The sequence below is a fragment of the Scardinius erythrophthalmus genome, assembly GCF_964197995.2.
Source record: "Scardinius erythrophthalmus genome assembly, chromosome: 16".
NCBI classification, from domain to species: domain Eukaryota; kingdom Metazoa; phylum Chordata; class Actinopteri; order Cypriniformes; family Leuciscidae; genus Scardinius; species Scardinius erythrophthalmus.
In genome coordinates, this window is record NC_138236.1 from 9,699,209 (window position 1) to 9,724,806 (window position 25,598).

General features: G+C 40.2%; 1 protein-coding gene across 5 annotated transcripts in view; it reads left to right on the plus strand.

Moving 5' to 3' along the window:
• Nucleotides 1-25,598, plus strand: part of rbms3 (RNA binding motif, single stranded interacting protein) — a 151,713-nt gene that overhangs the window by 120,482 nt on the left and 5,633 nt on the right. For 3 of the 5 annotated variants that reach the window (XM_081389112.1, XM_081389113.1, XM_081389116.1), the window contains exons 7-11: nt 13,094-13,200; nt 14,598-14,641; nt 17,342-17,438; nt 19,550-19,600; nt 25,241-25,351. In XM_081389112.1, coding sequence (XP_081245238.1) covers nt 13,094-13,200; nt 14,598-14,641; nt 17,342-17,438; nt 19,550-19,600; nt 25,241-25,351 — 410 coding nt within the window. The remainder of the gene's footprint in view (nt 1-13,093; nt 13,201-14,597; nt 14,642-17,341; nt 17,439-19,549; nt 19,601-25,240; nt 25,352-25,598) is intronic. The other 2 variants (XM_081389114.1, XM_081389115.1) reach the window with 1 other exon arrangement.

Below are 25,598 nucleotides of genomic sequence, written 5' to 3' on the forward strand. Positions count from 1 at the left end.
CTATAAATAGTGCAAACTCTTTAAAATTCCATATTCATTTTACACTGTAATGTTTCTGTTTTAATTTTTAAAAAATCATAAAAAATTTAAATTATATTTTGTGGTCTTATATATTTGGACCCTACTGTACATAAAATGCCCTATTTTGCCTTTGACCCACAACCCACAAACAATCATGGTTATGTGGCTGACATTAGATATACTGTATGTGTAAAATGATTCTTGCTTTCTTTCTCTCTCTCTCACACACACACATATTCACCTGGTTACCGGGTCTCTAAGCGCAGGTGTGGTAAAGGGATCAGGTGTTTTGGAAAACAGCTTGAATATGTGTTAGTGGCTGAGTTGTGACAACAATATCTTCAATGTGGAGCTGCTATAAATGTCTTGTTGAGTGAAAATTATTCATATTTCTTCAACTTACTGTTTAAGAATTTCATGAAAATCTACATATACGTGTAGTCAAAAAAATAATGTTTTCAGTTAATGCGAAGATGCTGACTGTCTGATTAAACAATTGAATAAATGTTTAAAGACATGAAAAGTCATGACATGATAAATCAAATTTGGCTTGATCTTTTTACATATGAAAAATCTTTGTACCATTAAAACATCCTGCAAGTTTCATAGCTTCAAACTTCCTCCTTATAGAGCTGGTAAGTCCCGCCCCTTCCGCAAAACCCCGCTGGACCTCAAAGTTGAAAAACCGTCAATGCAAGTGAATGGGAGAAAATAATTATTTTCTGGTCCCGTTTGAATTGTGCCATGAATGTGAACATATGTTGTCTGTGAATTTTTTATATAACTTTTCGTGTAAAGAATGATACAATTTAGCGGGTAGAAGTTTGATACGGTTAGATTTTGTGTGAGAGCACTTTGTGCACTACAACTCTCGACGCGTTTGAAACGTCACCACCACTAGCACACGGACTAGCTCACGGATCCTGCTAAACATGGCTGTGTCTTTGATGCACTTCACCGCCTTCTTTAAGGGAGAGGACAAAATCGTTGAGGTTGGTGAAAACCACGGGTAAATCAACTTTATGGGGTGACGTCACATAGGCGATATGTAGTCTTTCTCGTTATGTCTTTTCCACAGCTGCTAGCCGAAGAATCATACCATATACTGTCAAACTCGTAACATGAAAAGTTATATAAAAAATTCACAGACAACATATGTTCAATTTATGGCACAATTCAAACGGGATCAGAAAATAATTATTTTCTCCCATTCACTTGCATTGACGGTTTTTCAACTTTGAGGTCCAGCGGGGTTTTACGGAAGGGGCGGGACTTACCAGCTCTATAATAAACATATCATTAATTTAATCAAGCTCTAAAAACGGCTTGTTTGGATATTGTGGGATTTGTGACGTCACACGGGCTAATACATTTGCATATGACTGCCTTTAGAGCAAGACATCGCAGAATAGTTTTACATCATCGCACCATAGGCCCCGCCCACTGGTATCAGTCGCTTAACAGCTGACATTTGCCTAAACCAGATGTGAACATCATGTCAAAAGCAAATGGAACCCATTATAATCATTGACGCTGTCTACGCTGGATAAAGTTTACAGATGCAAAGTAACAGATGAGGGTTGAAAAAAAAAATTCTGCAATTCTTTTTAACATTATTAGTGAACCTCAAGGAACATATTTAAATAATAAAAAACTCCTTGTCATGACCCTTTTAATTTAATCAAATTTCAAAGTGACAGTCGAATTAGCATCAAATTACCTGCATTTGGCTTCCATGAGTTAAGCCAAATTGAATGAAGCATTTGAGCATGACATCAACATGTGAACAGCTTGAAATCAGTCAAAGTGCCATGTACCAATGTGAACACCAAATCAGGTGCCCAGTTCTTGAAATCATTATATCAAAATGCTGGACAATTTGGGAAAAAAATGACAATTCCTGTTTTTTCTTTTATGGAATATTGCACTATTTATTATAAATGATTTATCCATGTACGTATTTTTTTTTTTAATTCATGTGTCCTTATAATCTTTAATTAAAATAACTCCCCCTGCCTCTTGCGTTGACATCTCCTCTCTTCTCTGATGACGTGTTTACTGGCGTGAGGGCGGGACAACCTGTCGATTACATAAGATATCACAGCAATAGCAAACCACAAGAATCCAATCAATTCCCGATGGAAAAATCAAGTCCCACCCTAAATGTTTTGTGTACGTTCACTTGTATATACGTCACAATAGAGAAAAAAGTCTATCGTAACTTCCGTTTCATGCTGACTTTAACAAATCAATAAATCTGAAGCTAATATCATCAGTAAAATAAGGTGACATGCCCAGCGGGTCTTCAAACTGCGGCAAGTGTGTGCAGCCTCTATCATTTCACACCAGTGCTATCTGGAGCATTCCCCAAACCAAATTTTCCAAACCGCATTATATTTTGATTTATTTGTGCTTTGTTCGTCCTCGACGGTGTCGTGATTGATTTAGCACTGTTCTGACACAAACAAAGCTGGGCCCAGATAATCGCGTTTATACAAGATAGAATTCTAATGAGGGGGAGAAATGATCTTCCAGTGAAATCTATCTGATCTGGGGCGTTCTCTAATAGCTCTGTCTGCCTCTGACCCGAGAGAGGACAGCAGTCAGCCCCACGGAGGGCAAGTGATTTCAGTGGAGAGCCCATTAGGAAGCAATATTGCATATATTTTTTTTTTTCTTCCTTTTTATCAAGCGTTCATTAGGGCTGCTGGGATGAGTCATGCATATCCAAATAAGACAGATTTGATTTCTCATATGCACACACAGGCAGAAACTCAAGCAAATGCTTTTCAATTACCTGAAATGAGGGAAACATTTTCCTGCGTTTTCAGCCAACAAACACAGGGGAGTTCACTAAGAATGTACTGCGTTATTTGCATGCACTGTCTGTGTATATCATGCGATTAATTACTGCTACACAAGCATCTTTTCTAAACAAAGTTCTGTGTACCACCTGCTCTCCAAGAGTGCTAATAGTTAATTGAGGCAGGCAAATAGTGCTGACTTTTGTGAATAAATCTATTACGAGACTAATTTTACAGAGCCTCTGAAGTCTAAATAACCCTTGAGACATTTGCAAAACACTTTTACATGCGTATGAGACACTTTCACATGAGCACAGGAAAACTAGATATAAGTGCATATGCAAACTTGTCAAATTCGTGTGTGTGTTTTGAATTTTTTCATGCATGCAAGAAAGGGGAACATATTTGCCAGTGCTGGTCTCTCTTCATGGCTTTCAGTCAAATATCATATCCAGTTTAAAGCATTATTGTTTGTTTATAAAGGCCTCCACACACAGTTGCTCCTCCATATATTTCCGATCTCTTTTCATTTCATCATACAGTATATCCAGACACCTCCGATCAACCAATAGTCTACAGTTGATTGTTCCCAGGACACGTCTTAAACTGAAAGGAGATCGTGCCTTTTCAGTGACTGCTCCACAGCTCTGGAAAAATCTGCCACTGTACATTAAGGGCCCTATTTTAACGACCTGAAACGCAAGTGTCAAAGCGCAAGTAACTTTGTGGGCGGGTCTTGGCGCTGTTGCTATTTTCCCGGCGGGATAAATGACTCTTGCGCCAGGCGCAAATCTAAAAGGGGTTGGTCTGAAGTAGCTTCATTATTCATAGGTGTGGTTTGGGCGTAACGTGAAATTAACCAATCAGAGCGTCATCTCACATTCCCTTTAAGAGCAGGCGCACTTGGAGCGGTTCACAGCCAAGGAGAGCAACGCTCTCGTCAGGGACGTTGGGGATGGAGAAACCAACCCAAATTAACTTCGGTTAAAAAGGCGTACTGTATGATAATTTGGGTAAATGTGTAAGCTAGATGTATGCTTTTATAATAAATTGTCTATCTATCTATCTATCTATCTATCTATCTATCTATCTATCTATCTATCTATCTATCGTAATAATGTATGATTTGCAAAAATGAAAACTGCTGCTTCTGTGTAGATGAGAGAATCAAAGTGTATGCGCGTTGTGCACACGCTACATTGATTATGGCCAAGCATGCGCCCTTAAAATAGCATATTAATAACATGCGCAACGCGCCACTGACTTTAAACAATTTTTTCCTGGTTAGTGGCGCAATTGTTTTCTAAACCTGCAAAATAGCATGAAGGAACGTTTGCGCCGGAACACGCCTCCTTTTTTGCGCTGAACCGCCCTGGGGAGCGCAAGTTCCCTAGTTTAGCGACATGCGTCTGTGGAGGGAAAAGCGCGCTTTGCGCGGGTGCAAAATAGGAATGATACATGCGTCGGTGTACAAAGTCAATTGCGCTGGGTGCAAGATAGGGCCCAATATCTGCATCAACATGATGAATTTAAATCCCTTCTTAAAACGCATCTATTTATTACTGCATATAGTCATGAGTAGGTGCAGTGCATTGTGCATTATACTTTGTGCATTGCATGTGACACATGTTATGTGTCTATTTTTAATATTATTTGCTTAACTTTGTACAGCACTTTGGCCAACATCTGTTGTTTTTAAAGGTGCTTTATAAATAAATGTGACTTGACTGACTGAGTGACATTTTGACATTTACTTTTATTCAGTAAGGATGCAAAAGTGACAGTAAAGACATTTATAATATTAATAAAGATTTCTAGAAAAGTAATTATAAATAGAAAAAAGTTATTACTCACATATGTATATATATATATACAGACTGCAGACTGTGCATGCATGGACATTTTTTTTGTTTGTTTTTTGGTGCTGAAATATTGCACACAAAAGTGGTGCAACTAGTTAATTCGCCTCACTGTGAGACAACTTAATGTTATTTTCTGTTTTTGTGCAGCGAGTACATTCCTTCTAAATGAAACATGAACTTCAACCTTTAAACGAGCATGCGGTGAACTGGCTCCTGACCTTGCATTCTGCAATGTTTTATTAGAGCACTGAGACAATAGTCTCTCTCTCTCTCTCCAGTGGCCTGCTCTCAGGACGAGCTGTGCAAAGCAGCATCCACCAAACCAAAGTCAGACAGGCCCATTAAAAGGCAGGAAGTGGGGTGGCTAAGCTGATTATGCAATGTTTGTATTCTACTCAGTGTGCATCTCTCTCTCTCTCTCTCTCTCTCTCTCTCTCTCTCTCTCTCTCTCTGTCTGTCTTTCTGTCTCTCTCCCTGAATTGTCTCTTTTCTCCTGCTCTCTCTCCACTGAAAGATGTCAAACAGGCCAGTGATATTTACCCGCTTTAGCCCAAACAAACAAACCAGTGCTCAGAGTAAACTGCTCTCCCAACACTGATCCAAGATCAGGGCATCATATTGGCATGCGGTTGTTTTACGTTTTGTTCATTTTCATTTCTGTTACATTAGCATGAGGGTTATAAAGAATGCATGCATTCTTTAACCTATTAGACACTATAACTTTCAGAATTCTATTAGAAAATGCTGCAGGCCATCAAAATTCCTCAGGTGTATGATTATATATTTTTCTGCATAATTGAACTTGTGTATTAAAGCCGTTTGTAATGTTACAAAAGATTTCTACTTCAAATAAATGCTGTCCTTTTGAACTTTCTTCTCATCAACGAATCCTGGAAGAAAATGGATCACGGTGTCCACAAAAATATTAAGCAGCACAGCTGTTTTCAACTGATAATATTACAAATGTTTCCTGAGCACCAGATCAACATATTAGAATGATTTCTGAAGGATCATGTAGACTGGAGTAATGATGCTGAAAATTCAGCTTTGCATCACAGGAATAAATTACATTTTAATATTTATTCAAATAGAACAGATTTTAATAACATTTCACAATATTTCTGTGTTTACAGTGTGTTTTTCATCAAATAAATGGCTCTTGGTGAGCAATAACAATTTTAATGAATTATAATCAAATGTAATGCATCATACATAGTTTTTTTACAAAGCTTTCTTTCGAATTTTAACAATATTTTGCTGTAACCATACATTTCTTGTCTTTTTGAATACATATTTTCACTACAAATAAGATAATTTTAAATCCATTTGTGTTACTTCATTACATCATATTTGCAGTATTTGACAGTAAAATTGTACTGTTTTGTTAAATCTAATAATATATTTTTTTCTCTTACTTTTAACCAATTTACATATTTTTACTCTAGCATTTTTACATTATTTTTCTCCTAAAATGATAAACATTAATGAATTGTATCATTTCCGTTTCTTTAGACTTGTGAGCCAGAAAAACAAGCATGCAGCCATGATGAGCCATCTTTAAAAATTTGTGTTTGAACTTCCATTTTTGCGATAGTTCTGTATATTTATGGCATCGCTATCGAAGGGGTTTACTTATTGTGGAGTTAACAAATGTTATCATGAGCATTGCAATGTTTGAAGCATAAGAAATGTCAGTAAACCGGGAAGAACAAAGCAGTTCATTCATAAATCTTTAAGATCTTACCTTCATGCTGTGGAAATACAAACTGGTAGACAGAACACAACGAGTGCAGCGCTGAAAAGGGCCGTGGCTGTAAGGTCTTTTAGAGTTAGCTTTGGTTGGAGCCGGGAGGTGGGTGAGTAATGAGGACCCCGATTTCCATTCTGTGCCGAAACCTTCATCTACAATGAATGTGTCTCTGTGCAGCAAATGAGGTTTCTGCATGGAATTGATATCATGTACTGGAAGACTTCTTAATGTAGGAGCACTGTATTGTATAATACCGGAGATTTTCTGTGTGTAAAACTCCAGGATAAACCTCAGCGCCCGTGGCCTTGTAGAAAGAACGGGCTTCCCATCTTGCAAATATACGGCACACACGTGTATTATAGGGGTTGTTGCTTTCATTGAATTCACATGTCTCACTGAGCATGTGTGGGCTCACCTCACAGCAGCACTCAATTGTGGGCTGTGTTTTTGTACGTTTTCTCCCTATATGTATCATACGGCGGTGACTGAATGTGAAACCAAAGCGCACCTTCGTTCCTGGACCTGAAAGCCACTGTGCCAAGCTGGCAGCATAACAGATCTGTGCGGTAGGCTGCTATTAAAGCGTGGGCGATGTGTAGACACCAGCTTTGTCAGGGTCACCCGCTCCTCCTACCCACTCAGTGCACACCGTTCCAGGGCAAACAGTGCTCTTTGTGTTGGTAAACACCATCCTTTATTTCCTCCCTGCATGTTTTAGAACAGGGACTTCCATTTGTAGCACATGTACAACATGTTGTTTTCAAGGCCCTCTGCGTCAAAGCAATCTTCCAGTTAAAACAACATCTTTGAGTAGGAAAACCTACTAATCCAAATACGGTTAGTCATGGCGCATCTCTCTAAGGCCCTATGATTTCCATGTTGTGGAAAATGCGGAAGGTATCGCTGGATCAAGCCATAAAAATCCAATTTTCTGTATAACGCGGAATGTCATGGATTTTGGGAAAAATGTTAATGAATAAATCAAAAGAATGGCTGTAAATTGCGATATGGACTACACTGGAAAATAAAATTCTCATTTCACAATTACAAATGAACGACAAGTATCACATTGAATTAAACGTTGAATTATGACTGAAATATATTACTATTGTACAGTAGAATGTACTTCTCAACATAACTATAATAATTTCATTTGATTACATTTTAAAAGATTTATCAACTATTAAACTTGTATCAATTAATTTAATTACCACTGTTTTTGTTAACAAATTTGTATTAAGTTATAAAACACAGAATCCCAAAAAATTATAACAGACTACACAGAATTTCAGAAAAAATAAAACACATTTCATAGAGCACTATTAATGTTAACAATACATTGATAAACATTTACCGGTAATACATTATTTAATTTAAATTTTTTATTTATTAAATTGACTAGACATCCTTTTTAATAATTAAAATTGAATTCAACCTTAAAAATAGAAGCGTGAATAATTAAAAAGGAAATTTAGGAAATTTGGGAAAAAATAAATAAGGATTCGGGACTTCATAGGGCCCTATAGCTCATTTGAGGTTGTTGGGAAAGAGAGGATGGCAGGTATTAGCGAAGGAATGGAGAAATCTGTGAACTTGAGGGCCATCATGGGCTGAGGGTGGGAAAGTCGGGTGTGGCTCCAGGAATGCCTGCCGCCCACAGAGAGAGCTGGAGGTCTGTGGGAGCCCAGCAAGAGTTGGCACACCGGGTGACGCGCGGTGGATTAGAAACATATGTCAGTCTTATTGACGGACCCTCCTCCTTCGCACTCCCTCCTCGACTGAATATCTGCGGTGCTGTGACCCAAAGTTAATAAACAGCTTGAAAATACATGTGGTCAGAGCTGTCTGCTTGGGTAAATGTTATGAAACACTTACGGACACACATGCACACACAATCAAACACACTTTCAACACAGGACAAGTGCCATTAACATATTGTGTTTCGCAAAATTGTGCTCTCATTTTTGTGTTTGTCTCTACAGGAAAAAGAGAAGGAGATTTTTTTGGGAAAACTCCCAAAGCAATGAAAAGTGGCCCAACAATATTCCATAAATTCCCCATGAGAAATAGGGAACGTAAAAATTAGTCAATGAATTATGAATTTTCCCTGCATTAATTCATGTTACATTTAAAACACATGTCATCATGTTGGGACACTCACTGTAATGATGCGTGAAGTTCCAAGGAGACTGATTAAAATATTGGCAAATGGACATTCGTGCAGTGCTGCAGATGTTGGAGGATGTGTGAGTGTTTTTGGTTTGCCCTGTGGTGGTTTGAGGAACAGCATCATGTTTAAGCTCAATAAGTGTGATAAAGTGTCAGATTGAGATACCTTAACAGCTGGTATGTGTGTGTACTTGTACATGTTTCTGTTTGTCTTGATAGGCACTTTGAAGCCGTCTAGCAAGGCCTGCTAGCCTCCCTTGTCAAAATGTATCACGGTAACCATAATTTCCACAAAAATATCACAGCTGTGTCTACAATACTAAAACTATGTATAATTTGACATTAGACATCACAGTCATTAAAAATAAATTAAGCAAAAGGTTGCCAAGGGTGTTGTGGTTGGTTGATAGGGTCTTGCAGAAATGTTGCTAGGGTGCAGTTTCTAAGGCGTTCTGGGTGTTGCTTGGATGTTCTGGGTGGTTGCTAAAATGTTGATAGACGGTTGTCAATGGTTTTCTGGGTGGTTGATAGTGGATTGCTTTGCATTTGCAAGGTATGGGTGGTTGCTAAAATGTAGCAAGAAGGTTGCTGAGGTGTTATAGGTGGTTGCTAGGGTGTAGGATGTTCTGGGTGGTTGCTAAAATGTTGCTAGAAGGTTGTCAATGGTTTTCTGGGTGGTTGATAGTGGATTGCTTTGCATTTGCAAGGTATGGGTGGTTGCTAAAATGTAGCAAGAAGGTTGCTGAGGTGTTATAGGTGGTTGCTAGGGTGTTGCTAGGATGTTCTGGGTGGTTGCTAAAATGATGCTAGAAGGTTGCCAAGGGTTTTCTGTGTGGTTGATAGTGGATTGTTTTGCATTTGCAAGGTATGGGTTGGTTGCTAAAATGTAGCAAGAAGGTTGCTGAGGTGTTATTGGAGGTTGCTAGGGTGTTGCTAAGATGTTCTGGGTGGTTGCTAGAATGTTACAAGGTTGATAGGATGTTGCAGGAATATTGCTATGGTGCAGTTTCTAATGCGTTCTGGGTGATTGCTAGGGTGTTGCTTTGCAGTTACTAGTGTGTTCTGTGTGGTTGCTTACTCTCTCAAGTCAAAACAGCTGGGTAAATACTTTTTTTTTGCTGTTTTAACTGGTGGAAATTGTAAGTGTGGCTGCTTAGAAAAAATGTATCACAATTTGATTTCAGGTATAATTTGTTATAATTAGAGGTAAAATTATTTAAGCAATAGTCATAGTTAGGCCTGTCTTATCTGATTGTAGCTGCAGACACATGAAATAGAAAGGTTGTTACTCGAGGTGTTTTTGTTTTTTTTGTATGCAGTGTAGTATGATTCCCCTGGATGAATTCTGGGTCCAAATCAGAAATCAGTCATTCTTAACAAAGACTTAAAACTTTCCCCGCATGAGTGAGATTCAGCACTTTAAGTTCAGGGCAACCTGACTAGCAAAACAAACAAAGCAAATGCCAAGCCGAGTCTGCTCATAAAATCAGCATGGATATTCCACCATGCTCCAAAAGCAGCATAAAAACTCCCAAGATTATTTGGCTTCCCTGTTTTATGATGGCTCTGGTTGTTATTTTAGAGTTCAACCTAAACTGTGAGGGGATTTAATACAGGGCGTTTCCCACTGTCTCAGCTGAAACACACAGACATACACACACAGACTCATTGTTTTTGAGATAGGGTGGGGGGAGAGGAGCTGCTTGCTCAAACATTTCGAGCCTGCCGCAAAAGCTGTGATCTTTTCTGCTGCCTCGTTTTCTCTGTCCTTCACAAAAGAGTCACTTGTGTCGTGCTGCTGTTATCAGCGCTGGCCAGCGTGTGCATGTGTGTATAATAGGAGGGTGATGACAAGGCTGCAGGTGTAGACCCTGACTCCTCTGCAGGTGGAGGAGAGAGACTTTTACCCCACCTTACTTCAGCTCAAAGCACACTGAGATCACAAGGGCCGAAAACTCTCCTCTCTTCTCCTCTCTTATGAATAATTTATATGGTGAGATATTTTATATAATTTAGAGGAAATCTGTGTTTATGAGAACAGCTTGTATTGATGAAGAACAGCATGTTTTGAATGTAAACGTTTTAATTTTGGAAAAATGCATACATAGGCTAAATATCATTTTGCCACCGGGGTCCGGAACTCTGTGAATTTTTCATATTCAAAAATAAAATTTGAAGTTCTCTGAATGACTAATTAGGCGTTAAAACTCCTCCTATGAATGTCTGTATGTATAATTCAGTTTAGACAGTTTGCTAGATTGTTTAGTGTCCGTGATGTGAAAATGATGTAGAGTGATTTATGTCGCTGTGAGTCGGTAGCGGAGTGAACGGGGCTTGAGAGAGAGTTTTGAGTGAGGGAGCGGGGGCAGTCTCCGCCATGTTGCCAGATTCAGTTATTATAAATGTCTTTAGACTTGTTTTTTTCCGCTTAATGTACACTTTAGGAAGTGAGAAGTTGCATTTTATCTCTAAGATATGGTATCAATGTTATCTGTAGCATAATAACATTAGTACACTGATCTGTAAAACAAGTAGGTTACAGAATTAAATATACATATGCAAACACAAGTCATGAAGAAGGCTATATGCAATTTCATTCAGTTCAATACTTAACCTTTCACAAAGTCATGCTAAAATCATTTACACTGTAAGAGCACAGGCAAAGTTCTTATTACTTATCAAAACTATTACACTTAAGTATTGTTGCATTAATGATAAACAAATAATAACATTACCTAGTCTATAGTAAACTATTAACAAATTGTGATGCAATTAATAAGGTCTAATTTAAGAATGTCCATCCCCCCAAAACAGACGAATAGAGAGAGTGTACCCAAAGTGTAGCGGGGCCAAAAGGTTCTGAAGAATACATTAGTGATTTGTATGTGTTATTATAGCACAATTCTGAACACTCCCAACCCAGATCTCACTAATTTCCAAACCCTTATTACGGCCATGCTTGCTTTTCCTCTCGTTTTGTTTCTTCCATTCTGATCTGAATTCCTCTCATCTGGCTCATTCTTCTCTTCTGTTCTCTTATCTTTTTTCTTCCCTTCTCTCGTTTTATTGTTTCTTCTGCCCTTTTCTCTCATCTCATTCAATCTCTGGCATCATGTCCAATTAGTGTTTTTCTCAATCACGGAATGACTATTTTATTGAGACACCTCTGTTTTGAAGACTTGATCCCTTGTTTGATGTTTCATTCTAAACAATAGACAAAAAAAGAACAAACAACAGCCACTAAATATTCTATTCAGCTACAGAATACATAATGTTCTGTTGAGGCGTTTCCGCTGCTTGTTTTGTATTTGTTTATCTGGTTTTATGCAATATATGTGCTTATTTCCGCACAAAGCATCCTCTGCAGTCTGTAATACAACAGCTCTCTATTGTTCCACAGAGCTGCTGGAATATCGCAGTGCAGGTGAGAGCGTGCAAAGAGAAAGCGTTCATTTTTCTCTGCCAAACTAACATACTTTCAGAGGTGACTGTAGAGTCATATTGCCGGAGGGCAGGATTACTCAGAATAGTTGTCTGGACTCCACAAAGCAGAAACTCCTCCTCCTGCATCTATCATCGCTCTTTGCCAGATCCCATCATCCAAGAAGTTTGTGCTCGCTTTAAATGAGTTTTTCTGGTTGCTGAGGAAACCAAATTAAGTTTAGCTTAGCTGTGGCGTACAGGAATTTGTTCCACTCATGTGCACGATTTCCTGCTCTTTAAGTGCGTTCCTAGACTTCATAGAGGTGTTCTACATCCCGCAACTCATACTGCCATCATGACTGAGCGAGAACATTAAAGTGTTTCGCCTCAGCGCCTGCCATCCTGCTTTGCACTTTTGGAAGAGAACTCTTTTAAACTCTCTGCTCGCCTGTTGCATGAACCGATCCCTCTGGGTCGCAGAGGAGCCTTCTTGCTTTCCTTTCCACTTTTTTTCCTGTGTATAAAAGAGATAATAAGCTAAATACACACTCCAGTGAGCAACAAAAACAAACAACAATGTTTCAAAACTTTTCGGTTGGCGCAGATCATTACGACGCCATTTAAGTTATTTACTGTCTCGTTCAGGTCATTTATTATTTAGCAAATATTAAACAGAGCTTTGAAGACCTGCCAGGGAAGTTGTTTTGATGGTGGAGATTTGAGAGGACGTCCGTGCCAAAAGTGAGTCGATGGTCTGAGTGTCGAAGACATAATGGAGGTTGGGGTGGGCGTGCAGGAAATCGAGGGGAGATAGTCAAGGGGTGTTGAACTTCAAAAGGTCATTGGATATTCCTCCGCTGCTCTGTGTGGGTGTGATACCTGCGGTGTAACATTTCCCTCTCTGTTCAATACACACTTCACTTTCTTTGCCGAGGTCGTGACCTTTCCATCAATCTTACTGCGGTTGACCTATGGAGGTATCCATCCACTCCTCCCTCTCATGCCTTGCTGACCGGCTGACTGATCTTTTAGATTTTTCTGTGTTTGTTCCTTCTTCTCAACAGCCCCGACGGAGCCACTGCTTTGCAAGTTTGCAGACGGGGGGCAGAAGAAGAGGCAGAGTCAGAGCAAGTACCCTCAAAATGGCCGACCGTGGCCCCGGGAAGGAGAGGTCAGTGCTATCTATCGATCTACAGTATCTATCTATCTATCTATCTATCTAAAGCAGGGCTATTCAACTGGCAGCCCACGGGCCCGCCAATCATTTCCATCCGTTCCGACGGCACCAACCTCCCTCCTCCTCTTTTCCTGGCGGTGCGGCTAATTTAGTTTGATACTCGCTCCGATTGTCCTAAGAAACGTTTTACGTGCGGATATTTCAGCAGTTATTATATGTGTCCCGTATTTCTGTCGACTAAACCAGCGATACCAATCATTCGTGAATTAATCATTCCTTTGGTTCGATTCTTTCTAAATGCACTTGCATAACAGTCTAAAACTATTCGGATTCAATCGGACCGCTCTGTCACTGAATCATCTGAAGCGGTTTCTCGGTCAGTACAGTAACAACAAATAGCGCTGTTTTCAGTTGTTTCACTAGTTGTTTCAGCACGGCCCAGCACAGAGTTGCGTTTACTGTATTATTAAACAGCGTTCCCTACTATCCCTGCGCCTTCCCTTTCCCAGGATACCCAACCCTGAAGAAGGGTATATCGGGAACAAATCCTTTGTTTCAACCACAGGCTAGAAGAAAGGAGTGAAAGAAAGGGAGGCAGGAGAAAACATTTGATTGATGGAGTCATCTGGCCATGTTTAAGTTCCCAGTCTTTCGCACAAGTCCTTTAATCTCCCCTCTCCTGTTTTTATTCCCGCAAAGCAAGTCTCGCCGTCTGGGTTGGCTGATGGGAAAATGGCGGCAGGGTGAACAACTGGCATTTTCTGGGCAGCCCCAGCTGCTGGCATGACGCGGCGGTTCAGGGAAACATGCCCAGATACCGACCAGACCATGAGCGCCCATTATGAGGAGCTGGCAGACACCATGACTTTGGCTGCACTCTCTCATGAAGGCGTATTTCAATATGCAACCCCCGGGGTCCACATTAACTAGATAGAGTGTCCAGTCACACATAGGTTAGGTCGATGGTTTTCCCACCAGTCTCCAGGTTTTCTTCCCCATGGAGGAAAACTTGGCGCCCGACAAGTTGCAGTATATGAGCGTTGTTTATCTGCTCCAGTCCAATACAGGTCTAAGCGGCCAGCTTTCCCCCCTTATTCACTTAGCTAGCACGGCTCTGTCAACATGAGCTATGCTTTCTGCAGGCTTGTAAATACCAAATAACTTTGTGCCATATCGAACCCGAGCCCGTCTGGTATTACAGCCCAGCGCTCTGAGGTAATGGATCCACAGCTACAAGTCTCGGCCATGTGCTTTTAAAGATATAAAGAGCACTTGGCCGGCCCCTATTAGATGACCCTGTTCTATTGCCAGCATTACTCAATAGAATTTATAGGATACTTGCTTCACCGGAACAATCTTTCACTCTTTGTCCTGTCTGTCTTGTGTTTCAGAGTGGCATGGCGCTGACCTATGACCCCACTGCAATGCAGAACGGGTAAGAGTCATTTGTTTTTTTGTGTTTTCACTTCTTTACAGGTTGTCCGAGGATAAAATGGTCCATCCTTACATGGTCCATTACTTAAATAAGCTTCTTGCAGTGAATCCATCCTCATACCAGTATTTTCTTGCTGAAAAGACCAGTAGTCACCAGCATAAAGTACATTGTTTTGTTTTATGTGCTAGTAGCATGCTTGTCTGAGGTTTCCTAATCCAGTAAAGCAAGACATTTGAAATCACTTTTAGATAATCTTTAGAGAGTCTTTTTAGAAATGTTTACAATTATTTAAAAAAAATATTATTACATTTTAAAATAGCTGTTTTCTATTTGAATATATATTATAAAATGTAATTTATTCATGTGATGGCTTAGCTGAATTTTTAGCATCAATACTCATGTCTTCAGTGTCACATGATCCTTCAGAAATCATTCTAATATGCCGGTACTCAAGAAATATTTCTTATTATTATTAATGTTGAAAACAGTTCTGCTACTTAATATTTTTGTGATGCAGAAATATTTGATGGGTAGAAAGTTTAAAAGAAAAGCATTTATTTAAAAAAAAAAAAGAAATCTTTAGTGACATTATAAATGTCTTTATTCTCGTTTTTGATTAATTTAATGCATATTGCATTAAAAAACATCTTAATGGAAACAGTAATGGCAGTGTGTATACTGTAAATGTATTTATAAGAAAACATATAAATATAAGTTTCCACTCTAAAAATATCTTAGAAAAAATATGTTTCAATTTTCATTTAATTATTAAATGATTAAAATGATTTTCAGTTCAATTTGGTGGGCATATTACATTAAGAAATGCTATGTAATGATACATTAAAATAATATATGGTAGTTGTATAATTTTCAAACCAAAATGTATATTAATAATGTATGAAATAATGTATGAAAGTTGCTTGTGCAAAATGCATTTTGAACTAAAAAAAGTTGTTGGTTTTTTTTTTTTCATTTATCAACATTGGCAAACATTTCACAAAAAGGTATTCCAGCACGAAGGTGGACATTTGAAAATTATAACAAAAAAAAAAGTATTTCTATGTCCTGAGAAACATGAAAAATCCACCAGGGGGCTGAAGATGTGTGGTACATCATATGCAAAAGGTCTTTCAGGGAGGTATTGATCATATTAAGGATACATATGGCCTTATATGGTCAACTTAACTAGCAAGGCTGTCTCGACTAACCAGGCGGTTCATGCAGATATAATTTGGTCTTTTCAGCAGGGTTAACAGGGTTAACAATATCTGAGCTGCAGTGAATAATGTCAAACTTTACAGAGTTGTCTTGTACACTGGCACACACATATATGTCATATCCAATCTGCATTTTGTGCCATTGTTGCACCGAAGGGTGCAAGTGTTTCGTCAGGTGCTGGTTTCAGGGCATGGAGATGGGTGCCGGGCTTGGGTAAATAAATCTCTTTCTGTCTGTCCGCTCCTGTGGACGAAGTGCCCAGGGCTCTGTCTCTGATCCGGCCCATTGGGGAAACAGTCATAGTCTCCCAAATGCACCTCAGCTACCAACTTCGGCTCCTTTTGCACCTCTGACTCAGCACTTGCTGTCTACGGTAAAGGGAACGAAATAAGGAATGACAAAAATATGCAATTGGGAAAAGAAGGCAGATTCTGAATTGTAAATAAAAGAGCTGACTAGAAAGTGCAGAGGAAAGTATATATTAGCATATATAGAGAGAGTTCATACAGTCTTCTTAATTGTTTAATAGCCCATGCCGTCTCAATGTCAACGGGCTGAAGATAATAGCTGGCATAAATAACAGCAGAGCGGTGCTAGGCTTAAAAAGGATTGCACAGTAACGTAAACTGTTGTGTAAAGCTTCACATTTTAACCCTGCTTCAAAGATTGTGTTACCTTCTTCCTGGACATGCTCTCACTCAGGTCGTCTTATGTGACTGTGACATAAGGGAGCATGTGCTCTCTAGGGCAGACAGCGTTGCTCTCCCCACGCTCCATTTCTCAGCTGCCAGACAAGCCGATCAATAAAGCCTAGCAACGGAGCTTGCAGATGAAACATGTCCGCAGTAGGTACACAATGATAAATAAAGTCCTGCCTGAGAACTGTAGCTATTGGAAAATGCTGTTGCTCTGGTAACACGGAGGGCTCAACAAATTAACTGTTGTGACAAGCCTATGCATATAAACAGATATACACAGACATAATCGTTTTATTAATGCTAAACTTTTTTAGTCAACAAGGATGCATTTATAACATTACAAAACATTTCTATTTCAAATAAATGCGGTTCTTTCGAAATTTCCATTCATCAAAAAATCCAAAAAATAAATAACCAAACCCAAGTTTTAAAACCCTTGTCTTAGGGTGTCTTTACACTTGTCTGGTTTGGTTTGATTAAAACAAACTCCGGTGCGATTGCTCTGTTTGTGCGGTTCATTTGTATGGAATGTGTGAACGCAGCCATCCGAACCCTGGTGCGCATTAATGTTTGTAAGTTCTGTCACAAAATATACATCATGAAAGCTTCTTTTTTGTTGTTTTGTATCTTTAGGTTTGGTCTTAAAAATGACAGTGTGAACTAAGTGAAGCGAACGAAGACTAAATGTATCATTTTCTTGTTTGGTCCGGACCAAGAGAACCAAACTACACACCCGCAGACAAACAGAAAAAGGGTACTAATAGTGTTTTTGTGTATCTTGCAGGTTCTACTCCTCACCATACAGCATCTCCACAAACCGCATGATCGCTCAAACGTCAATCACTCCATTCATCGCAGCCTCTCCTGTCTCCACATATCAGGTAAGATCACAGCATATATGAACACTTGCTGCAGGCAAACAAACTCATACATTCACAGACATTTATAGCGTGGACCCTAGAAACATCTGGACGCTTAAGACACGTGATAATATATGAATGTCTTATAATAGAAAATGTCATTTAAAATATGCTTTTGTTTTTAAGAAAGACAGCAAAGGCAGTCTTTTAAGCAAAACATTTCATAAAGTCGTTAGTTAAATAAATGTAACACTTTCTGGGAAAAGGTCTAGCATCAATTACTTGGTTTGATATCTAATGCAATGACATTCAGGTGTTTTTAATTGTAACTTGAATATCCAAAAGTTCCCAAATACTTTTAGAGGGCAACTGTATTACAAACACAATTACATGCAAACAAACGCAGTTTCTGTCACATACATATGAGGAGAGCGTGTTGCGGTATAGCGTGTTTTTCCATCACTGTCCGTGTTTGATGTTTTGTTAGGAAAGCTTATTAACGCTGTTCTCCAGCCCTGCAGTCAGACGGAGTGAGCAAACAGTGACTATGAGCATCCCTAATTGATTTGGCTTAAGCTAAACTAAACAAAACATTGCTGAGCGTAGAGAAAAGCTAAGCCCTTTAGATCATGTACCTCCCGTCCTCACGAGAACCTCGTCCATCGCGCAAACACGCCGACACACGTACACGAGCACGAGCGCACATATACAAACCACCCACGCTGACCCTAGTCCTAGTTTAAACTCTCGGCCGCACATTTCTTATGATAAATTCTGCATGCCAGGAAGGTTATCTCTAAATCAAATTTGTGAAATCGTGCAAAAGTGTCCCGCTGGTCGGCAAATTAATTTTAAATTGCAGACTGCACTGAACCCGCCAATACGAGTTCAAAGCCAAGCTGACGGGAAATCAATGCGCTGCTACCTTTATTTCTCCCCTAGAACTCTGAGAATGGAACAAGAGACAACTGTTTCCCTCTTCAGTGAAAGGACAGAGAAGAGCAGAGAAGGAGGGAGAGCGAGAGCATGAATCTTTTAGCAGTCGGGGAGAGAGAGACAAGGTGTGCGCTTACACATCTTAGTGGACTTAGTGTGTTTAGAGAGAAAGAGAGAGACGCCCGAGGCAGATCACAGTGATGAACAAATCCCAAAGGCTTTTCTTCCTAGAACAACATAAAAGGACACCGCATATAAATTTAGACACCTACAACTGTTCAAACGCACTTTCACGAATCTAAATGCATACATCCATCCTCTCAGACAGGAAGTGGACACTTATCCTCAGTCCGCTTGGTATAAAAAGCGCGGTTTAAAAATAATACTCAAGCATACTGTGCCCTAAATCTGTGTTATTTTAGTATCATTGTGATACTATTAGGTTTTATTAATATTTCACATTTTTTATTTTTAGATTTTTCATTTAAATAGTTCGTCTATTTGTAATAGTTTGTCTATATGTCTATGTCTATAGTTTTTATAAATATTTATTTAATACATTTTTATTTGTTTTAGTTTAGGTTATACTACATCATTAAACTAAATGAAAATGACAAATGTCGCTATTGTAAGTACAGTAGTGGCCAAAAGTTATGTCTGGCATAGGAACATTGACATCTTCAGCCTTTTTCAAATATCATGAAAGATTTGCTTAAGATTTTGAAAGCATTTTGCTTAGTTTGAGTCAGTTGTTTTATTTGTAATAACACAATGATGCATGCCTAATTGTGCTGACATAATTTTTGGCCAGTCTGTCATACAAATAAAATTATGAACCGTAAAAAGTTTATTTTATTTCAAGTAACGAAACTGTTAGTTTTAATAGTTTTAGTTTTAGTTAATTATAGTAACCCTGTCCTAAATGAAGTAATTGTTGGAATTAATATGGTGGCGAGATGAAAGGAGATATTTTTTGGGGTCCAAGTCGGCCTCAGATGATGAAATTGCTGCAGCAGCGCTGTAATTAGGAGGCAATATCGCTGTCTGCAGAATTCCGATCCCTGTGTAATTATCGCACTTGTATTACTTGCTCCTGCCTCGGCTGCTCTGTGGGAATCGGGGCTTCGAGGCAGCGGGAAGAGGCGTAGGAGGGGGGGTGAGGAGTGAAATTAAGAAATGCTGGTTTCCGCCCACAGGTCCAGAGTACGTCGTGGATGCCTCACCAACAGTACGTTATGCAACCTACGGTAAGTGCCGCTGAGGAGGTGTTCATTTATCTTGGTGTGTGTGCGTGTGTGTTGGGGACATGAGGAAACAGACAGATAGAGAGGATTGAGGAGAGGTGAGAGTGATTCTGTTTATCTCTGTGAAAGAGTGGATGTTCTGTGAGTAAAAAATAAATTAAAAATGTGGCTCTTTACCCCCATCGCCCTCTTGTGGCCGAGCAAGTTAGTGCGGGAGCTGTGAATAGTCAGAGAAAGGATGTTTATATGGTTGCATCCGGAAACCAATAAATGCTGCCTTCGGAGTATGCATTGCAAGGTAGGAAGGCATCAAGGAACGTCCGAATTCAATGTTAGCATCACTTCCTGTCTCCTGAGATAGCTTCATCTGATTGTTTTTTGAAGACAGCATATTCCACAATCCTGTGCTTTCCATTCTGTGACAGTTGAGCTAGAAAAAATAAAGATGGCATCTAAAAGTTGTGGTTGGTGGTCAGTTTGTGTGTAAATGTACAGTATGTTTTACACTTTTGATGTCATTTCTAGTGAGAAATTACTATTGTAGTTATTAAATATTTGCTTAGTTTTCCCCAAAGCTCTCTGTTTTGTTGTAGATCATTAAACTGTCATTCCGAAATCAGTTTCATGTGGTACCTTCGTGCGCAAACGCTGCCTGCAAAGTCATTGCCTGATAGGGCAGCGAGGCAACAAGTCAGCTGCCTAAGTTTTCGGAAGAGGCTTATGTGTTTAAATGGATAGCCTATGTACTTGCATTCATTGGCCAGTTGTGTTCCTTCAGACAGTCTGAATCAGATGAATAGATCTGCTGTCTGAGCTCCATCGGCACATATTTGTCAACCTGAAGAGACTTTCTTTTCTCTTTCTCTGTCTCACTGCACAAATACACACACACAAACTACCTCTCTTGTGTTCTTTCCCTTAAGTCTTGTAGAAAAAGGCAATCCCTTGGCCGAGGTCTGTAGGTCTGCCCACCGTCTCTTTGGCTCTCACCTGATCTTGGATTTACTGTAAGCCAGGGGTCTGCATTCCACCTTGGAAATAGCCAAAGGTAGTCTGGGATCAGGGCTTTTTTATTGGCATGGCTTGAAAAAAGGCTTCAGTCAGCTGTTTCCAGATCTGCAGCAGGCAGACGCAGAGTTTCATATGATCCTGAGCAACACAAGAAGTGAAACAGTTATAGAAAAGGAGGCAGATGTCTGGCTAGATAATGATATTCCAGACTTGTTGTGTGTGTGTGTGTGCATGTGTAGTCGGATGGGAGGTTTGATGATCATGATTATGTTGGGTAAATGTGTTTGTAACCAAACCCTCATATCTAATGATCTGGCAACCCATCAAAAAAGACCTCAGCTGCCTGTGAGAGAGAGAGAGAGAGGCAGTGGGAGTCTGTGAGCTGATCTCTGCCTAATTTGAAAATCCTGGAAAGAAAACAAAGGCGGAAGAAATCATGTTTTTTTTTTTTTTTTTTTTTTGTGGGTCCTGCAAAGAGAGAAGGCAAGCAATTAAAAGTGGCTGAGAAAGGGGAGCATTGTTATTGGAGAACGACGCTGCATTTGGCACCTTGTTACCGTGGAGACACGTGACCATAGCGACCGGAGCCTGCGATGAGGGTTTAAGCAAATCAGCAGACAATGGAAGTGCTCTGAGCTCCCTCTCCGCAGTGCATCGTGTGTGTGTGTGTGTGTGTGTGTGTGTGTGTGTGTGTGTGTGTTTAGTATACATCGGTACCTTAAGTGCACCTGCTGTTGTGACCTGCTGATTATGTTGGCCATACAGCTGAGTTATGCATTACTATCCCAACCAGATGACAGGTGTGTGTGTGGGGGGTGGGGGGTGGGGGGGTGTGTGTGTTGGCTCACTTGTGTCCTTATCAGGGCTGAGATAAGGACATCGCACTCTGCTGCGAATGGGACTGCCGCTGAAAGCACCTACATGGGCACATCTGAACTGTACCTTGGAGCAGTGGAAAAATGTTGCCTGGTCCGATGAGTCCCGTTTTCCTTTACATCACGTGGACGGTACATGTACGTGTGTGCTGTTTACCTAGGGAAGTTATGGCACCAGGATGCCGTGTGGGACAACGACAGGCCGGTGGAGGAAGTATGATCCTGTGGGCAATGTTCTTTTGGGAGACCCTGGGTCTGGCAATTCATGTGGATGTAAACTTGACACGTACCACCTACATAAACAATTGTTGCAGACCAGATACACCACTTGGTGACAATGGGTGTTGCCTGATGGCGGTGAGTTCAAGGTGTTGCCCTGGCTTCCAAATTCCCCAGATCTCAATCCAATTGAGCATCTGTGGGATGTGCTGGGCCAACAAGTTCGATCCACGGTGGCTTCACCTCGCAACCTACATGACTTGAAGGAACTGCTGTTAATGTCTTGGTGCCAGATAAGACAGGACACCTTCAGGGGTCTTGTAGAGTCCATGCCTCAGCAGGTGGGCACTGTTTTGGCAACACGCAGAGGACCAACAGCATATTAAGCAGGGGATCATAATGTTTTGGATCATCAGTGTGTATATGCATACCATGCTGGTTGACCAGTACTAACCAGAATAAACCAGCATGAAAATCCATGCTGGTGTAAGCAATTTCTGCAGGGTAGCAGCACAGATGTTGTCAGCGGGGCACACACACACCAACCAGCAGGCACACACTTACCCACAATGCACCACCCAGAGGGCCATCACTCAACTGTACCTGTTACTTTCCATCTTAGCGCAGAGAAGAATCCCCAGCCGCCCTAACCAAATCACATCCTGGAAATGAACATTAATGAATCAAGACCGCAGTGCATTACGGCAAAGCCGCTTAAAGTGGAACCGCCACGCAAGAGGAGAGAAAAGAAATGAAACGCTTCTCTAAGCCCCCGCTAGTCACGGCCATTTGCAGAAACAAAGAAGCCCATGTTTGAGTAAAGATTTAAGTTTATCTGAGCCCCATCACAGCCCGAGAACGCTCTGTTTGAACGGTGGGAATTGGCGGGGTGTCGTGTGTGTGTGCGTGAGAAAGAAAAATGCACGCTATATGTTTTTCTTAAGTGTGTTTCAATTGTGGGAATTCATGATTATGCCTTGGCACATATTGTTTAAGCTTAATATTAGACATCCTCCCTGGCAGCCTGCTTTTTTTAAAGTGCCGGTACCTGAGAGAGACAAAAAGAGCCACTTCCTTTTCCTGTCTCTATTTAAGAGGTCTTGGCAAAAAAATTCTCCTTCCTCTGATGTCACAGGAGATTTCTGCTCGTTCAGTTTACATCGGAAACCTCTGGCTTTAAAGTGCAGCCACAGACATTTTTTGGCATCCAGTACTCGAAAACATCAGCTTAGATAAATGTATATTTGGTCTGAGGTTGAAAATGAGCATACAAGCTGTTGTTTGAAGAAAGAAATCTCATTGGCTGCCTCAGAAATCTCTCTCAGAATGTCAGTCATTTTCCAAATGCTCCCCCTCAGGGAAATGAAGGAAAAACACACACGCATGCACACGTACGCACAAGCGCAGCTTTAATCATCTGTCTAAGTCTCACACTGATACGGCTGTAAATTAGAGTGGAGAATTATTCAGCATGGATTTCTTTTTTCTTCGCTCATTATGAAAGCTTGTCGTGGGGCGGGGGAACTGTTAGCTTGAGGCTCTCGCATCTGAAAGCTAAGACGCGGAAGGCGCTGAACGGTTTACCTCTGAAAGCTTGAATAGAGACAGAGCGCTTCTGACACCAAGTGCCTGTACAGTTTATTCTTCAAGCACAGGCAAGCACCAGCACCACCAAGCTGTGCAAGCTGAGAGACAGACTGAAGCTTGCGAGTTTGTGTGTGGAAAGGCTTTTTTTTTTTTTTTTTACTGTTGGCACACTCGGAGAGAATGTGTGTTCAGAAAATGGGGTAGCCAGTCGTTTTGTGTTTGAAATGACAAACAATCTGGAGTTCCCATACGTATACTGGATCATATACCGTACATAAAACAAATTTGCATTTTTATCAGAATGTCCCTCTTTTGCACTCGAATTGCATAAATTTCACAAATTGACATGTCTGATTATTGATCTGCAGCAGAAATAATACAGAATACTATTATAATGTCTTATTCGTTTTACATCATAATGTCACATCCTTAAACTGCTTATTTAATTAGATTTTGAATTGGATTTTTCCCAGATTTTAAATGCACTTAGTCACATCACAATTATGACATGCTTGAAAAGTTGATTGTTGATGCTTTTCTATGAATTATCCATTAAATATTGATTAGAAAAATACCAGAATGAAGCCTTAAAGCCCTTTCACACCAAGGATGATAACTATAACGATGTAGATATAGTTCTAAAAAATAAAATAATTGCAGAGTCCACACCACAATAGTATCGTTGGAATCACTTTCAGAACTATTTTTTCCAGCTGATGAACGATAAAAACATTTGCAGCCAATCAGAATCCATCCTACTTTAAAGAGCTCGAGCATTTAAAGTGTCAAAACTGCAGCACACGCTTAGAGTAAACAGAGCGATTTTGTGAATTGCTGTGGATGCTGATATAGTTATCGTTTAATTTATATTTATCATTCTTGGTGTGAACGGGCCTTTTGTTAAAACAGTACCTTAAAAAATATTTTTTGTCTTTTAGTTAACAGTATCCAACAGTCAGCTTGGCCATAGTGACGACAGCAGAAAATGAAAGTCTTTTAAGGCATTTACACTACCATTCAAAAGATTGGGGACAGTAAGATTTATGTTTTAGAAAGACATGCTTACCAAGGCTGCTTTTATTTGATCAAAAATACAGTAAAAACTGTAATATTATGACAATTTAGAATAACAGGTTTCTATTTGAAATATATATTTTTTTCTCGTGATGACAACGCTGAATTTTCTGCAGTCAGGACAGATGAATTTGCAGTGAAGCATTATGCTACATTGGGCGAGTGATTATGTTCTGATAAGAGTCTTAAGCACAGCACTTCTAACAAGAAAGAGTCCCTCACATAACTGTAACCAGAGTTGTACACCGCACAATGGTTTCTCATCATCCTTTGCCAAACCATCTGAGAAGAATTGAACTTTCTGACAAACTGTTTGACGGAGGGTCTCCTCGGAAAGATTAATCCTAATCAAGTTGGCATGTGAAAATGAGCGTGTATGTACGTCTCTAGCCTAGTTCTGCTGAAGCGGTCATGTGACGGCATCAGATGATAGCTCAGGTCGGCGGTTACAAATCGCAGCCGTTTTCTCTCTCTCTCTCTCTCTCTCTCTCTCATCTGTTCCTCACATGTGTTAGCACTCTCATCCCAGTGTGCCTGAAACGTAAACACACCCGCGGTGCGGAGCAGCTCTGCTGTTAAGTGAGCGATGCATCATCTCTGCAGAAGTATGCATGACTCGCATTTGGATCGCATTATTTCACTTGTTGAAGTGGAACAGCTCACGTCTGGCCCTCATATTAGGGCCCAGCTGTGGCTGTACGGTGATGAGATGAGTGAAAGAAGGAGAGAGCTTTTTTTTGTTGAGAGCATGACTGGGTGATCAGTGACTCTAATGAAGTCGTCCAGATGTGTTGTTGAATGGTAGCTCATTTCCTCTCCCGTCCTTCACGCGGTTTGACCTGTAACAGTGTGTTTGTACATGTGTGTCCTCTCGTAGGGTGCTGTGATAACGCCAACCATGGACCACACCATCTCCATGCAGCCCGCTAACATGATGGCACCCCTCACCCAGCAAATGAACCACATGTCCCTGGGTACCACTGGCACTGTGAGTGTGTCCGCTGTCTCTATCTTAAGGCCTGTTCACCTACAGCTGGTCTGAATCACAGAGGAGCAGAGGAACAAATCTAAACTCTAATTAAAAGTATGCAAACTGTTAAGAAAAAAAGAACAAAGAACGACCAAGTAAAGCTCTGCCCAGGAGAGTAAAAAAGTACCGGGAAATAAAATATGGATACTGTGTTAATATTGTACTCAATTAAAAGGATCTAGCCAAAAAATGATGAAATGCTTCC